A 12608-nucleotide genomic window follows, 5' to 3' on the forward strand; every position below is an offset into this window, starting at 1 on the left:
GAATTCTCGAAAAGAAAAAAAATTCTTTATTTCTCTAGAAATGAAAATTATCAGGAAATGTCAAGCACTATATCTCACCTTTTTTTTTACTTTTTTACTTTTATTTTTAGCCACGGCAAAGTGTAAGTTCATCAATTGGATTATTTATGGACATGCGCAGCGTGTGTGTATACTTAGACCAGATCTTTTGGTTTAAGCAGTCTTTTAATGAAAAGAAAATATTTCGCAAGCTTTTAGCTTTTATTCTGGTCATACTTTCAGGTTTTTCAAAACAACGGGTTTATAACAACGTTTATGGGAAACCTTTCTTACATCCAGCAATATAGCAATATATTATTTAGAACTAATAGAATATATCTAAAACATTTAACTTTTATATATATATACTACGATTTTACAGAAAGGAGTCAACAGATGAGAAAACCTTTTGACAAGCCAGTAATATCTAATTTAGAATTGATAGAATATATCTACAACATTTATTTTATTCTATTTACGAATTTACAGAATTAAAAAAGCATTTAATATTTTGTAGTAGTTTATAGTATTCTCCTATGTGTTTTGGTAGTAAAAGGTAAAAATATGATTATCTCAAAACAGGGCTAAACTTAGCTATTATCAGCTGATCTTTACACTTTGGTGAGTGTGACATCGGAGGTGGTGGGGGTAGTGAAACTGGGTTTACAACTAAACATGATTTTTTTACAGGCTTTTTGGAGCGATCAGGCAACTGTGGTGGGTCTTCATTAGAATAATCTTCTTCATAATCAGGGTTATAATCAGGATTATGATCATTTCGTCCAATAGTTTTGAAGACTTTATCATATTTTACTTGATCAATCAACTGATTGACATTTTGACTGACTGATTGATCGGCGGATTGAAAAGTTAAGTCCTTATTATCATATACTACTGGTTGATTATTTTTTAAATTGATGTTTTGCATTGAGTCAGAAGAATATTCTGGATTTTCATACTCAATTGAAAGCTTTATTAAATTTTTTTCAATTGAAAGAGGAGTAGCATTATTAAACGACTTTTTACTAGCGCACTTACTTACTGGTTCATTAATTGACTCAATAAATGGTTCATTCACTTCTTTAAAATCTATTTCATTGTAGGTTTGGTTTTTTAATTTTTTTTCCGTTTCTTTCAGAAGATCTAAATCAGTATAGTCAATTATTTTTTCGGCATCTTCTGAAACTTCATCTAAATAATCAGGTGAAGGAATGATTGTTCGAATTAAACTATCTTTACCATGTCTGATGTCAAAATCCATATTGTTTGCAGGAATTATAGGGCTCCTCGAGATATTTTTAGGTTTTGTTAGTCGGTTGACAAGCGGTGGGGGTGTATTGGCACTTGGCAAAACTGGAAACTTTGGTTCTCTTAATTTTTCTTTTAGTAAAATATCATTAACAAATTTTTCACCTTGTCCTTGAGGAACTAGTTTGGTTGTTACTTTACCATTTGGATATGTTGTAGTAATAAGGTCAAAAAGTAGGTTGTATATTAGGCTACCTCCTTTTAACTCCTCAAGAGAAATATTATGCTCTTTAGCAATATCTTGCAAATCTTCCTCACTAAGTTCCACAGACTGCATAACTCCAGCATTGTCAGGGACATTAAGAATAATGGGTTTGTTTTCGATTAAGTTAGCAGAAACTGGTGGTTGAACTACTGGTAACTCTTCCAAATTAGGTATTTCATTGCTATGTAATTGTGATGGAGTTTCATCTTTTTTGTGTGTATGATCTGTATTTTTTTTTAAATTATCAACCGATTGTTTTTTTTTATGAATTTCAAGATCGGCTTCGTAAAAAATTTTATCAATTGGCGAAACCTCAGTGTAAGGAGTTTTTTTTCGTTTTTCATTTTTTTTATCGAATTGAGGTGAACCTTTAAGTGGCTCTTCTTTACGAACAACTTCTTTTTCGTTTAGTTCATCGTTCTCGTTAAAAACTTCGACGTTTTTAAAAAATGAGACGGAATTGGGTTTTATATCTGAAGGTTTTTTTTTCAAACTGGATCGCTTAGTGTTATTATTTTTTAGGGAGTCGTTGTTTTCAGTTTCATTCCAAAATGGTCGATCAATATGATATGGATGAGACTCCATATTGTTTGTTTTTTCTTTTAGTAAAAAGAAATTTTCATTACTGATATCAGATGTTTCTAGATAACTTTCAACTTTTTTTTCAATATCTTTTTTGTAAGACACATCATTTACATGAAAACTAGAGCAAGTATAATCTGGCGAAGGAATTTTTGGTAAAGCAAGCTTAGAATCTGACAAATATGCTTGGGGCGAGCTGTCCATTATACTTGTATTTATTATTCTAACTTCTTCACTTGTAGAAGAGGCATCTGACGGTGATCGACTAAGACTAGAAGCTTGTCCAACTTTAACCTTGCTAGATTTTTGGTGTATGACAGTTTTACGGTACCATTTAAGAGCCGCTTTTATTACTAGAGCACATATTGGTTCATCTTTTTGATTGAATGAATCACTGTCATCTGCAAACAACAATTTATTTTCTATCATGTTGTCTTCGAGTATTCCAAAAAAATTTGGAGATGATCTATCTATTGTATCGTCATTAATAAACTTGCTTTGAAAAGCAAGACCCAACTTTCTAACACGTTCGTGTTCATTTTTTTCTTTTTCATAGTCAATTAATGTCTTTTCTATAACATCTGCATAAATAGGCTCGTACGCAACAGCAAGTTGAGATGGGTTATCGTGTATATTACTATGAATATCTGGATTGGCTTCAACAAATTTTTTTTGAAGTATACTCATAAAATCTACTGGTGTGGAGATCTTTTGTACTGATAAATTTTCATTCTTTGTAATGATATTAGATGAGCGTTGGCTTTCATATTCTTGTAAGGATTCTTTGATAACTGAAGCATATAATGGCTCTTCGTGATCTGTAATTTTTCTTTTAAATACTGGTTTTTGTCGATCAGCGTTCAACTTTGCTTTCATAAGATCTGTAAAAACTGGATTAGTTTGATGTTGTCGAGAAGCATTTAGTGCTTCTTCGTGCTCTGATGAAGATAAAGGATTACGGTAAAATTTTTCACTTGTATCAATGTTTTTTTTCAATTCAAGGTCTGTTAAATATATGTCAGAAGAACTATTATGAAATATTAGTTCTTCTGACTCCTCGTTATTTTCAAGAAATGACTCCTCGTTATTTTCAAGTTTTGTCTTGTTTAACTTTAAACCTTCGTTTAAAGGAATCTCAATATTTTCGTTCAAAGGATTCTCTATATTTTTTGTAAAAGTGTTATCATACTCACATTTGTCTCTTCTATTAATAAAGTTCTTTTTTAAATTTTTATCATTGTCATACTCATCCTCCAAATTTTTGTATGTATGAAATGATGATGTATTCTTAATATCATAGAACTCGGCATCTTGTAGCTGAAGTTGCGTATCTTGCGCATTAATTTGAGGCTCTCTTTTTATTTGATTGTTCATAAGAGACTTTGTTAGGTCATTAGTAGTTCTTTTTATATTAGAGGACTTACTGATACCAATTGAATTTAGCATCTCCTCACCTGACCGGTGCAGTTTTCTTTGTTCTACTGGTGAGTTAAGTGGGGAAACCCATGGCAAAGGTGAGAAAGTATTAGTTTTTTTCATAGGTAATCGATCAGCAGATGAGCAATCTGATAATCCTGATTGAACGCTGTTATTAACCACTTCATTAATTGGTTCTCTACACAAATACTTAACGCTAGAGCAACTGTTAATTTCATTGTCTTTATGACTAGCAAATTGATTTTCAATTGTTTCATTTTTAATTTTATCAGCTTCATAATGCAAAATATTCATATCAGGGCATATATCTACTGCTATAGGCCATGCATTTGCCGTCATAAAAGGAATCTGTTTCATTTTACCTCTAGAAAATGAACCGTTAGTTGGCACAGCAGACAGTTTAGCAGCCATTTTGTCAATTGAATGCTCGCCATACTCTAGTTCTTCATTTTCTTCACTAAAACGCATTATACAATCATTATCTTTTACAAAGTTGTTGAGTTTTTCTTTTTCTAAATTTTTATCTGACAATCGTTGAGGTTTTTTTGGAATAGATTTTCCTTTTGTGTAAACCATTTCGTAGTTGTCACATATATCATTTTTATAATTCGAAACAGTGTCAACATCTGCCTTTGCAGCACGTTTGACCACAGACATTCGATTTGTTTTTATTTCTTTCAAACAAGCAAACTCGACATTCTCTTCTTCATTTATAAGATTTTTTGACATTTTCTCGATATCAATTCTTGTCACCGTATTACAATTTATGAAATGCAATCTATTCAAGGTTCGAGAATCACCCTAATTGTAAAGTAAAACAATAATACTTAGAACAAAATTAATATCAAAACAAAAATAACTAGAAAATAGTAATGTAAATAATATATTAGTACAATAAAATAAATGTTTGTAAAATTAATTTTTACAATGTAAGTTATAAAAAATAACTATACAATTCCTACTCCTCGCGTTTTTTAAAATTCACAAATGAAAATTAATAATGCGTATAGAACAATTTCTTTGATAATGTTTAAAGCTTCTTTTCGAACAAAAACAGTAATATTTGTTAAAAAAAGGGTTTCTTTCTTATCAATTTAAAACATAACTTATTGATGTTTTTGAAGATATATATATATATATATATATATATATATATATATATATTTATATATATATATATATTTATATATATATATATATATATATATATATTAGTGCTGGACAATGATTAAATATTTTAATCGCATGACTTTCTACGACTAATCACGATTAATCGCAGAAATACAAAAAGTTTAATAATGAAATCTCAAGAAGTGTATTGTGTAAATTTATTCTTTCATAGTTCTGGTGTATAAACAAAACAAACATTTGGTTTGACAACTTTATCTACTCTTCCAACTTTACATTTACTTACTCATCTGCACCAAACCAGTTGGTCAGACAAACAAGGTCATTCACATTTTCAGATGATAAAAAAACTTTCTTCTTTTGTACAATATGACCAGCAAGAGAAAACAACTTTTTGCATGGTACGGATTTTGGAAGTGTTGCCAAGTACTTCTGTGGAGTTGAGGCCAGCCTGCTAAAATAGCATACATGTTTGAACCACCACTGTAATTGACAGTTCTCTGTCCTGATGGTGGACTCTGCTCTGGCATAGCACACAGTTCTCAATCGAGTCTTTCTCGTGTTCAGAATCAGACTCTGATAAAGCAACCAATAGTGCAAACTTTCTCTTTGATGGCTTTGATGTTGTTGCTTCCACAGGTTCATCTAAAATAACCCTCTGTGCTTGAGTAAGTTAGTGACTTAGATTCACACCTCACATCTTTCAACTCTGAGTGTGTGTACTTGAGGTCTTTGAATCTCGGGTCCAATGCGGTTGCAATCTTTAGATATGCAATGTGGGGATTTTCTTCGCGTGTCTTCAGGTCTGAATGTAGACTTGAATACATAGTAGGGTCATCATCTGAGCTCTCCATCACCCAAGAGAGAAGACAAAAACCAGACAGAACCACAATGAAACATATTTTTCTCCACCCAGAAGTTCAGTCACATACCTGCAATAAATCAAACCCATTTCACTTAAATGTTTTACATTTACTAGTACACACAAAAAATGTTTTCATAGTTATGCTTACACACGTACAAGCACATTATTTCTCCCTCACATGCAATCAAACCAGTCGGTGAAAAATATATGGCTTATAATATACCTGCAGGGCTTCCGAAACCTTTCCAAACTTTGTAATTTGCTCATTTCAGCTGATGTTGGCATAGCAATCTTCGTGTTGTGTTTGGTGAGGATATTGCTCAGTGGCTGTTTGTTTCTGCGAACACTTATTATCATGTCCAGAGTCAAACTCCATCAGGTTGGAATGTCTTGTATAAGCGACTCCTTCTTTTGTCCAAGCTTAACTTGCTTTTTTTTTTTTATTCTGCAGCACTTGCTGGACTGTGTTTCAATAGTCCACTATCTTACTGCATTTGACCAGAGCATTGTCAAACGCGCTGTTGTGCATAGATACTGTGACAGATTGCTGGAGACAGTGTGCGACGAAGGGAACGCGTTCAAAAGACAGATATCTTGTAGCACCGACTATATTTCTTACACTACCTGTGCTACGTGTGCTGTCTTTATTTGAAATTTCTCACTGCTTATTCATAAATTCATTAAAGCTAATGAATTTCTTGATTCATTAAAGCTCATGAATCAAGAATTAATAAACAAAAAAGGTTATTTTAAGTTTTGAGAAGACATCTTTATGAAAAACTGTCTTATTTTACTGTATAATGAATGAAATGACTTTGAATTTTATGCTATTTACTCCTAAGTGTAAACAAAGATTTTTTATACCTCAGAAGAATGGGTTACATCTACAAAATCCAAATGAATTACATCTAGAAAACCAAACAAATCATGAGAACCAAACAAATCATTGGAACCAAAGAATCATGGGAACCAAACAGATCATGGGAACCAAATAAATCATCGGCAAATGCTATTTAAGTTTAGAGATTATATTATGAAAATGTTGAAAAAAACAAACTGTCAAAGCAGAAAAAAAAATTGCAGTTTGCTTAAATCAAAAAACTATAATATTCTGTCATGGTCTAGGATACTCTGTAAAATTCTAGGATACTCTGTAAAAGTAAAGGGTACTCTTTATGTTTGTAGAAAAATTACGGCTGTTGCAATAATGGTCAACTGAAATAAATGCAAAATTTTATTTAGGTTTAAGTTCACCAGTGCAAGTTTCAAGCAGAATGGGTATTATAATTTATACTACATTTTTTTATAGGGGAGACCGGGGCTAGTTGGTCGCAGGGGTAATTTGACAAACTGCGTTTATCTTCAGAGCCTTTCATCAGAAAGTGACAAAATTATACAGAACCTTCCTAATTGACCATTTTAGCATTCACTATAATATTGTCAGGATTTTAATATCTCAAAAAACACATATTTTAATATCTCCCATGCGCATGCGCATGGAAGATATTAAAATATGTGTTTTTTGGACAAAAACGTAACTCTTGGAACATCGCTTCCGTTTTTACTTCCGTACTTTACAAAGAAACTAGTTAGTCGTGTGAAAAAAAAAATATTGTAAAAGTTCCAGTCACAATATACAGTCAGACTTTTTTTCAAAGTTGCAGTTTTTTAGGATCTATAGACTGTTTATTGAAAAAAAGGCTTTCGGGTTAAGTTGGCAAAGTTTTCACGGGGTACGTTGACTCATAGCATTAACTATGGAAAAAAAAATATATTTTTATGAAAATAATTTTTAACTATATTGAAAAAATTTATTCTTCCAAAAAATAAAAAATAAATTTTTTTTTAAGTTTTTTTTTTCACAGATAAAAAGTGGGCTACTATTTTGGCTGTTATACGTACTAATATTTGGTACCAGCTAAAAGCATTATTAAATTTTTGACTTAAATTTGTTGCCAAAATTAATAGTAAAAATATTTCTATTAATTTTGCACTTAATAGTACATTAATAATAATTTTTATAGTTTGCGCCAACTTACCACCACGGGGTAAGTTGGTAAGTTTACGCAATTTTTTTTTTTCGAGGGCTCGGGAAGGCCCAAAGAGTTTTTTTTGTAAATGAATACAAATTTTATAAGTTATCAAAATTCATACTCTTATTTATTATTCAAAATTCATACACTTTATTATTTTCAAAAAAAATGTGCTTTTAGGGCTACAGTGCTCACAGAGTAAAAACCTAGCCAACTATCAAATCAATAATTTTCAAAACTCTTCCCTATGCCCCATATAGAAAGCCTTTCAAAAGAGACTAAGATATCATATTTAACTGATTATATAGTTACAAAAACATACCTCAGGCTCTCCTTCTTTCTTAAGCAAAAAATCTTTAGTTGTCTAAATGAAAAATATTTGTCACTTATATAAGTTAAAATCACCTAGCAAGTTGCGTTAGCCCTTTTTTTGCGTAACTTTTAATTACCCTTTATCCCAAATTTAGAGTAATATTGCTTTGATAAAAAAAATAATAATAATAATTTAAATTCAAGTCACAGTAACATTCAAAAAAGTTTAGATGCTTCTGCATTTTTTGTTTACAAATATTGTTATGTGTTTCAGGTTCAAAAAATTGTTGTTTATGTAGTTTATTAATTGCTACATTAATGTTATTTATAACAACTTAACATATCTTAGATTTTTAAGTGTATAAAATATATTAAACAAAATAAGTTCACATTAAAAACATATTTAAAAAAAAAATTAGTTTTAATGATAATAAAATGACAACCACTATATGTTGAAGAAATATCGCAAATGATCCAAAGAAATCTTCTGTCACAATTTTTGTGAAATCGTCTTTGAAAAAATCAACAAACTCTTGAAACTCAAATTGCATACGCGAATAACCAATCAAAAGTTCGTAAAAAGTATTATAAGCTTTATCGGAAAAATGCTGTGCAAAGTAAAGGAAAATGATTTTCAAATTGTTTTTAAAAGCCTCGATTTGATGCAAAAGTAAAGTATTTATTTTAATGCTCTCTTAAGAGAGTATTAAAATAATTACTTTACTTTTCAGATCATTTAAGATCTTAAGAAAAAATTTAAACTTAACTACTTGGAAAGGTAAAAATAAAAAAAGATAAAAAAAGTTTAAATATCTAAAGTAATTTTACTTATTACTATTAATATTATATATCTATGTTTATATCCAAATGTATATCTATCCATATATATATACAGAGTTGCCGGGAGGGTCGGCTCAATGGGTATTTTTTACCCAGGCGCAGGTTGAGTAGAGGCGTACAACAGCCAAAAATAAATTTTTTTGTTCAATTTAATTTTTATTAAAATAGATTTATTGAGCATAAATGGTTTTGTTCGTTAAGCTACTTATTTTAAAATAAAAATTAATTCATATTTAATAGTTTTTTTTTTTGGCTGTTTTAAACCTCTACTCAACCTGCGCCTCTACTCAACCTGTTTTTTTTACATACTGAACTGCTGACACCTAGTAAGCAATGAGATAAGGGGCCATCCATAAAGTACGGTATGGGGGAGGGAGTTTCCCAAAATGCGTACGAACGCGTACAGGGAGGGAGGGGTGTTAAAGACAGTGAGAACGTACGTGGTTTGACTATCTCTCCTAAACTTGATTTTATTTTTATTTTCTTTTAAACATTGAATTTTACGTGTATAACAAATCAGTAGTGTGTTTTTTTTCTGACTTCTGATGGTTTTACTGCACACGTACTTTATGGATGCTCCTAATCCGGTAACCAAGTAACTACTTGGTTACCGGATTATCTCATTGCTCACTAAATGTCAGCAGTTCAGTATGTCCAAAAAACAGTATTACACATACGTGTACAATAGGGTACAAGCAATCATTGCTCTGTAGAACTTATTAGCTACATGCCATGCAGCACTCATAATCTTAATATTGGTGTTCATTTCGCTGAATCTTCTTTTTTAAATTACAATTTTCAGTCGCATTTTAAATTTTTTAGTAGAAGTTCTATTCAGTAGAAAATCTTAACCAAGACAATTGGTTTGTCCCTTCATCAAGCCTCATAAACTCGGTGGAATGCAAGCTTGAATCATTATAGCCGTTAGTTCTTTGCAGAATTTAAGTAATCTCAATCTAGCTGCTAATCAATTGAATGAAGTAAAATTCTGGTCTGGATTTCATCATTTAAATACATTAACCTGATAATCTTTTGGTTCATCAAAAAAAAAACTTTCTCAGCGTCTTATTTCAATTAAAAATTTCACTTTTTTAGAATGCAGTCTTCTAGGTCCAACTTTATTAATAAAACATATTTAATTGACTTCGGTGTAGCATGTAAGGGTTTTTAATTTGATTTTATCCAAAAGTGCATAAGGAAAAGGAAGACATTAGACAAAAAGCTAGGAAAAAGTCTGTTTCCAAAAAAATGAAGAAAAACAACTTAAGGTGAGCGTATTCAACTTGATGTTCATATTCAACAGATAAGAGACACATTTTTGACCAAAAAGGTTACCTTGCTATTTCATTTCTCATTTTATATCTTTATTATATTTAATTTCTCACTTTCATGAAGCTATTGAATGGGATCTACCAAAGGTCTAAAGTCTCTTTTCGAACCAGTATGAATTTTGCTACGCATTTTTAATACAATCCAACTTTTTGGCTATTTTCATTGAGCATAATTTTGCTAAACCTCTGTGTTATGACAAAATCATTGCAAATTTCGCTATGAATAAAATCCAGAAAAATTTTTTTGAAGCAGACTGTAAAATAACTGTTGCGTTTTACACTCTTTTATTCAAACTTATTTAACTTTTAATAGTTGCGATTCTTGTTTATACGTATACTATTGTCAGTTTGTCTATAACAAGGCTGGGTTTATACTTTTCATTAAATATTGTCATACATCATTAAATAAACAACTTTAAATAAATAATTTATGCGTTAAACAAAAAATAGTTAAATAATAATATAAAACTTATTTATACTAAAATATTAAATTTAAATATAAAAAAAAAAAAATTAAAAGTAAAAGATATTATAGAATTATAAAAACTTTATAAAAATAGCAGGACTGTACAAAGATAGCAGAAATTAAAAAAAGAATGTTCTATTAAGAAAATTAAGCAAAATAATATAGAATCTTCCGTTAGAATAAGAGCCCATCTGTTATCCAACAAAACAACTTAAGGTCTAAAATTGATCTGTTGCTGAAAACGTCATATTGTTTTATTATTTGGTGAAAAAACTTTGCTAGCCTACTTGATATTAAACATTTTTAAATCAGAAAAAGATTTACTTAAACTCCATTAGTTGAAAGATGTATTCGTGCAATGATATTTTTTTTCGATATTATTTTATGTAATGTAACAATAACTTGCATCACCCTTGTTACTATGTTATCACGACTTGATTTTTTTTTTGCAGAATCAAATTTTTGCATTAATTTTGTTTCCATAACTGTTTGTTCAATTAAAAACTTCTGGGTTTTGAAAAAAACTGATTTTGAACAAAATAAATAAACAAAAAAAACATACTTTTTTGAAATCTGTATTATTATTTTTTTTTTTTGTCATATTTATTAATATTTTTAAAAAGCTTTTTTAAGTACCCGTTCAAAATTTCAGTCATAAAATTAACTTAGATTACTAATTTAATTTTATGAATTAAGATGCTGATTTCATTAAAAAATGTCTAACCAAAGTTAGCTAATTAACTAATTTACCCTAACACTAAAACTATCTCTTTATTTTCTAATCTGTTTATGATGTTATATTCTCTATAATCTTTTTAAAATGTTTTCCTTAATTAGATTCAAGTTCAGCGAAAAATTTCCAGCTTTAAAATCATTTTCATTCTAAACACCAAAAAATTCTACCCATGTTTATGCCGGCATTTATAAAACATCAAAAATGTCACTTTAAACTTCGCAAAAACTAAATTACGAAAAGATACAGTTAAAGTACAAACAAATTGGTCTTTATAGTCGTTATTAGAGGTTGGGTTTTTTACCTCCTACGGGACAAAAAATTTTGATATTTGTAATTTATCATATATTATATCAAATATTTTATCTAAACGAAATAAGAAATTTTGATAAATTCGGTTTCCTACTTGGATTCCACATTTTATTTCTTTAGTTTTTTGATTTAGCATCTGACTGGACTCTAAAACAAAATTATTGTAACTACGTTAAAAACTTTTAAAATGTAGTCGTGAGTAACATAACATGTGGTTTAATACAGATTTTTACAGAATTCAATATTGAGTTGAGTCTTTCAAACTTATTATTAAAAAAAAATACATTACCATTATTTAAAGCAAGATTCAAATAAAAATAAATTTATGTAACATGCTCTTTTAAAAAAAAAAATAATAATAATTTGACGCACTAACGTGTTGTGTACTTTTTTTCTTTAAACCGATAACGCCGACAAACACTTAACACAAACAAGAACACAAAACAAAAAGCCTACATAAATATGTGCCAAAACATGTGCTAAGTTTTAGGTAAACAGTTATACTTCTCAAAAATGAACATAAAGCAAATATTTGGAAGGCAAAAAAAAAAGAAACATTTTTTTCATAAAAGTGCTTTGACTTTTAAAGTCAAAGCACTTTTATGAAACATCTGTTTCATAAAAGTGCTTTGACTTTAAAAGTGACATATACGTTTATGTAGTTTATACATAAATATCAACTTATGCTAATTATGCAATATATGCTAATTAATCAAACCTCAAAACAGACTTATTTTTTTAAATTAATCAGAGCTAAACTTGTTTTTAGCTTTTAAAAGTAAACATTTGGGTAGCCCAATATTACTTTAATGTTTAGCTAATGGCGACAACCATGACAACCCATCTCTTTTAATTAAAAAATACTTTTAAACAGTTGTTAAAAATTAATTTCAAGAATGGATATATATAATTAAGGTACACCCAGAAGTTCTTTCGGTCTTATCACAGAACACCGCGGAGGAGCATATATCTAGGAAGTCTAAAAAAAGTTACAGTGATTGAAACCTTTCAAACAAATAATTGCAGCAATTGAAGTCT

General features: G+C 29.7%; 1 protein-coding gene across 10 annotated transcripts; it reads right to left on the reverse strand.

Annotated features, from left to right (window-relative positions):
• Nucleotides 1-425: 425 nt before the first annotated feature.
• LOC136083780 (uncharacterized) lies at nt 426-12201 on the reverse strand. Of its 10 annotated transcripts, none has more exons than XM_065803524.1 (6): nt 11943-12201; nt 11665-11717; nt 11506-11565; nt 8332-8496; nt 7899-7940; nt 426-4351 (listed from the first exon to the last, which is right to left on the reverse strand). In XM_065803524.1, exons 2-6 carry the CDS (start codon nt 11704-11706, stop codon nt 587-589), a joined length of 4074 nt encoding a protein of 1357 aa, XP_065659596.1. In that variant the 5' UTR covers nt 11707-11717; nt 11943-12201; the 3' UTR covers nt 426-586. The 10 variants fall into 10 exon arrangements, with proteins under 10 accessions (XP_065659596.1, XP_065659598.1, XP_065659595.1 ...); XM_065803526.1 differs by having other exon boundaries at nt 8335-8496; nt 11943-11999; XM_065803523.1 differs by having other exon boundaries at nt 11860-11973.
• Between the last annotated feature and the right edge of the window lie 407 nt (nt 12202-12608).

This window comes from Hydra vulgaris, chromosome 08 (assembly GCF_038396675.1).
Source record: "Hydra vulgaris chromosome 08, alternate assembly HydraT2T_AEP".
NCBI lineage: Eukaryota > Metazoa > Cnidaria > Hydrozoa > Anthoathecata > Hydridae > Hydra > Hydra vulgaris.

Coding starts and splice junctions, on each gene's coding strand:
- LOC136083780 (XM_065803524.1), bottom strand. CDS start 11,706: ATGCTAAATCAAAAAACTAAAGAAATAAAATGTGGAATCCAA. Junction 11,566..11,664: donor AAATAAAATGTGGAATCCAA/GTAGGAAACCGA, acceptor TTTGTCCCGTAG/GAGGTAAAAAACCCAACCTC. Junction 7,941..8,331: donor TATTTCTTCAACATATAGTG/GTTGTCATTTTA, acceptor TTTTTCATTTAG/ACAACTAAAGATTTTTTGCT.